General features: G+C 37.9%; 1 protein-coding gene across 1 annotated transcript in view; it reads left to right on the top strand.

Annotated features, from left to right (window-relative positions):
• The first annotated feature begins 3320 nt into the window (after positions 1–3320).
• The window catches only part of LOC113238661 (fatty acyl-CoA reductase wat-like), a 13265-nt gene continuing 12095 nt past the window's right edge, over positions 3321–4490 (top strand). Inside the window, exons 1-2 of the mRNA XM_026475496.1 lie at positions 3321–3418; positions 4025–4147. Of these exons, the coding sequence (XP_026331281.1) occupies positions 4112–4147 (36 nt within the window). The 5' untranslated portion in view covers positions 3321–3418; positions 4025–4111. The remainder of the gene's footprint in view (positions 3419–4024; positions 4148–4490) is intronic.

The raw sequence follows: 4490 nt of genomic DNA, 5'->3' as shown, positions 1-4490 counted from the left end.
TCCGTTGTAACAAAAAGGAACACGTGTATTCGCGCGAAAGAACGTTAGCTTAAAAAATTCAAACGAATTGCGCACGATTATGCGTGCAGGCTTTCCCGCGCGTAACCTTGTACGCTCCTGCGTCCAGCAGCTTGATTTCCGGTCAGAAACTGCGTCTAATATTGCGGATCGGGTAGTCTCGATATCAGATGTGTTTCCGAGCGAGAAGATGAACCTGATTCCTACTGTAGCTTTCTAATTTGTGAGTTAAATCAACTATTGTTCCGATTAGAAATGTTAAAAGTTTCGACTCGCCTCGACTCGGAAGAGACGCAGTTTCCTATCGGGAGAGGCATTGACTTACAATTATATGGACGTCGGGTCCGCGCTAAAAAATGTCCGAACTTATAGGGCGTTAAAATCGTATACAGAGCGACAATCACGCTTTAGTCTTCGTTTGTTCGACTGACAGCGAAGCAAGCAAAATTAGACAGTATACTGCGATGACATTACAATTTAAATTCAACGTTTTAGCTTTAGTAGGCTAATTCCAGATGTTTTATAATGTATACCACTTAGAATAATAACGCATAGAATCATTGACTTACAAATAAATGGACGACGGGTCTAATACAAAAACCACGAAAAAAATGTCCCAAGTCAACCTATTTGAACGTAGTGACATGTCAAGGAATATGAAAAAGTAACGTCATCGCAGTACTGTCTAATTTTGCTTGCTTCGCTGTCAGTCGAACAAACGAAGACTAAAGCGTGAATGACGCTCTGTATACGATTTTAACGCCCTATAAGTTCGGACACTTTTTACCGCGGACCTGACGTCCATCTATTTGTAAGTCAATGATTTTAGATATCTTTTTGGGCAAATTTCTTTGTATTACAGCTTAGAAATAGATTTTCTTTTTAACAATAAAATAATTGGTGGTTATAAATTAATGGTTCACTATATAAAACAACAAATTGTAATTACGAAAGAACTTCCAGCGGGTCCTCTGTTTCATTGTAAGTCTTACTCTTAAACCACAATTTGACGGTCCTTTTACATTCTATTTTATTCATGGCGAAATAATGCAAATTAGAATTTAATTTGAAGTAAAGGAATGTACTAAGGACGCAAAAAAATCTATGCGAGTGTGCTGTGCGGAGTTGTGATCAGATGAAAAGGTATCGAGTCGTCTTTGGTTGGTTAAAGAAACGGAATCAAATGGAGTCTTTGAGTGCTTTATCAAAATTATTTGTTGGATAAACAGTTGCCGAACTGAGAGTACGTCGCGCTCATTTAGAAGTTTGCAGGTTGGATAATCGAAAGGACGGAAGTTGATGACTTTAAGAGCACCTCTCTGCGGTCTTTCCAGATTTATAAGGGTGGTCTTATGTGCATCGCCCCAGGACGTATTGCAGTAAAGTAGTAATGATTGGCAGACGGCTAAATACACTTATTTGAGAAGGGCGCTGCTAGCTGCGTATCTTACATTTTTAAAAACAAATATAAATTTTCGAACTCTAGAAGTAAGCGATTCAATATGGTTTTTGAAAAAAAACCGACCTCAAAAGTACGTGGAATTACGTCTATTTGCTAAGTTTTATTGAAATATCCCCTAGTTCGCCACTATACAGGACTTGACACTGGAGACAATAAAAATAGGTTCTCACTACGACACTGCACAAACTATATTGAGAGAAAAACGCCTTGAATTGGAGAAATAGCAAAATCAACCATTAAGTAATTGCTCCTGAATTAAAGTTAGGCGCTATTTATAAAAATGAATCTTCATGCGTGAACAGCCACCCTTCGAGGTGGATGATTTTCTTCAAAATGGGACCACAAGTACCCCTTTCCAACAAAAAAAGAATCCTGAAATACCGGAGTTATCGCGTAACATACATACAAAAAAAGAACATAGTCGAATTGAGAACCTCCTCCTTTTTTGAAGTCGGTTAATTAAGATGATTGTCAATTATGACACCTAAATATGTGCTTTCCAGTGTTGGACAAGCATAGAGGTTTAGATGAGTTCGAAGGCACAAGCCTATGCTTGTCCAGCAGTGTACAAACACTGGTGAGCTACTGTTGAAAAAGCATTCTCAGGAGGTTGTGATGAAATATTGTATGAGAAAGTCATATACTTAGTTTTGCTAGTATTCAGTGTAAGGGCCTTCGCTCTGAGCCACTCGGCTACTGAGTTAAAACCAAATTGAGCTTGTGTAAATGTTTCATTCCAACTTGAGGCGCTGAATAATAAAACTGTATCATCGGCGTAAGACGTGATCTTGCTACCAGAGAGGGGAAGAGCGCATAGTTGGTTAAAATAGACCAAGAATAGGATTGATCCTAATATGCTTAAGTAAGAAAGTATGAAGCTTCATTCCCATCAAAAGTCTTTTTAATTTGGGAGAGTATTACTTATTTCACAATACTTATTAAGGACAGATGTGTGACGGGGAACGAGAGTAGGTCCCCAGTAATTAGTGATAATAGTTTCGTTATTTTGACGGAGCGACGTGCGTACGTCAAACCCCTCAATTGACCACTATACTTCCTACTCCCCACCTCCGTAACAAGCTTATTATATTTATGTAACAAAGATGTTTATAATGTACTGGCCTTCTTCTTATCTTTTTTCATCCAAATTCCGTATCTCTTCTATAATCTGTAATTCTGCTTTCCCAACCCTTTCATTGGCTAAAGCCATTAATATAAAAAAAATGACGAAATGACAATATTTACTGTTTACGTTTACAAATATACATCGATTATATAATCAGAAATAGAGACGAAATGTCATTTAATTTGTTGGAAAACTATTCCGCCAAATCAATATTGTGACAACTGCGCTCCGATTGGCTAGCCCGAATTCGAAACAATTGACGGGTGTCGTCAATTGTTTCACTTCAAAACGACTAGTTTAACTTAGCTTTGCTATAATGGACGAAAATTGCAAAATTACATATTTAATATTTAATTACCGATGGAATGTGATTCCGTTTGTTTTGTAATTAGATGTTTTGCTGTTTTTCCCTCACCACCGAATGGAACAACCCCCCATAGTTAGAGATATTATCTTTATTACAATAAATGCGAATATTTTTGGAATATACGGAGACGTACACACAGGTCAGTTGTTGGCGCTGTACTATTTCAGCATTCTAATTTGTGATTTCAGCGCAAACGAGAGTTGATATTTAAATGTGATATAAGGCCCATTTGCCTGATGGCCCTTATTTCGTCTCTATTTCTGGTTATATACTCGATGCAAATATATAATAACAATATCTTCAGGCCAATAGATTTGTTTTCTCTAAAACATAACATTCCTTCTTCCTCAGGTCATGTCCGGATATAAAGAAGCTGTACCTTATTGCAAGACCGAAGAAGAATAAGGATACTGCAAAAAGACTACAGGAACAATTTGACGATGTGGTACGCCATTTTTAATTATTTATACACATTTATTACTACACTTAAACAGGATACTGAGTGGGACTCTTGGAAAACTTGAATTTTTTAAATACACTTTAAGCCAACGAAACTAGAGGTTCTTGTGAAAGAGTGCGTTCGGGCAAGTACTGCTACCACACCTACGTGGTGCGTAGAGATCTGGCCACACGCTGCAATCGCGCTGCGCTTTTTTTATTAAAAAATAAGTGCGCATTTGACTTCCATCTCACCTGATGGAAAGTGACAATGAGTTCAGAATAGAGAATATTCACTTTCGTCTTAAAAAGGTATAGCGTTCAGGGAACAAATCTGCAGGCAGAGAATTCCACTCCGTAGCCTTTCACCATATAAATGTGGAAGCGAAACGTGCGAATCCTTGGAATATCAATTAATCAATTAAATAATGAATCCATATACTAATTATTATAATTGTAGAGTTTAATATAGGGACCTTTACAGCTACCAGCAACTTACTAGAGATGGCTTTCCCACAGATCTTTGTGTTAATAATTGTAATAAAACTTGGCAATCATATATCATTCCACAAACTTCTGTGCTCGGTTTTTTATATAATGTTTCTATTTTCAGCTTTATGAGAAGCTGCGAAAACAAAATCCAGACTTCGTATCCAAGATCGCCATCATAGAAGGCGACGTCGGCCAGACTGGGCTCGGCATGAAGGATGAGGACCGGGAGAGGGTTATTCAGGAGGTAAATCACCAAACCACGTGTTACAATAGAAGAAATCCCAAATTAGTTTCCTGGTCTATAAATACCAGAGCTATATAACATAACGTGTGTGTAGAGGTAGACAATTAGCGATTGCATCGCTGCTGCATCGCGTTTGCATCGCCTTTGCGTCTAGTATAATATTTATGTATTATGTTTAATATTGCTAGGACGGTTTAGTATTGTCTTAATTAATAGATAGTAGTGTTTTGTGTACGGGCCACCTTTAGCCGTGAAAGCCTCTACAACCTTTTCCAACAGACCTTGACTTGTACCAGTCTCGGCAATAGCGTTCCTGCTACCTCTGCAATGTCATCGCCCTACT

This window comes from Hyposmocoma kahamanoa, unplaced genomic scaffold, assembly GCF_003589595.1.
Source record: "Hyposmocoma kahamanoa isolate Upper Pololo Valley unplaced genomic scaffold, ASM358959v1 97296, whole genome shotgun sequence".
In the NCBI taxonomy this organism is placed as follows: Eukaryota; Metazoa; Arthropoda; class Insecta; order Lepidoptera; family Cosmopterigidae; genus Hyposmocoma; species Hyposmocoma kahamanoa.
This window is presented reverse-complemented; position numbering and strand designations above follow the sequence as displayed.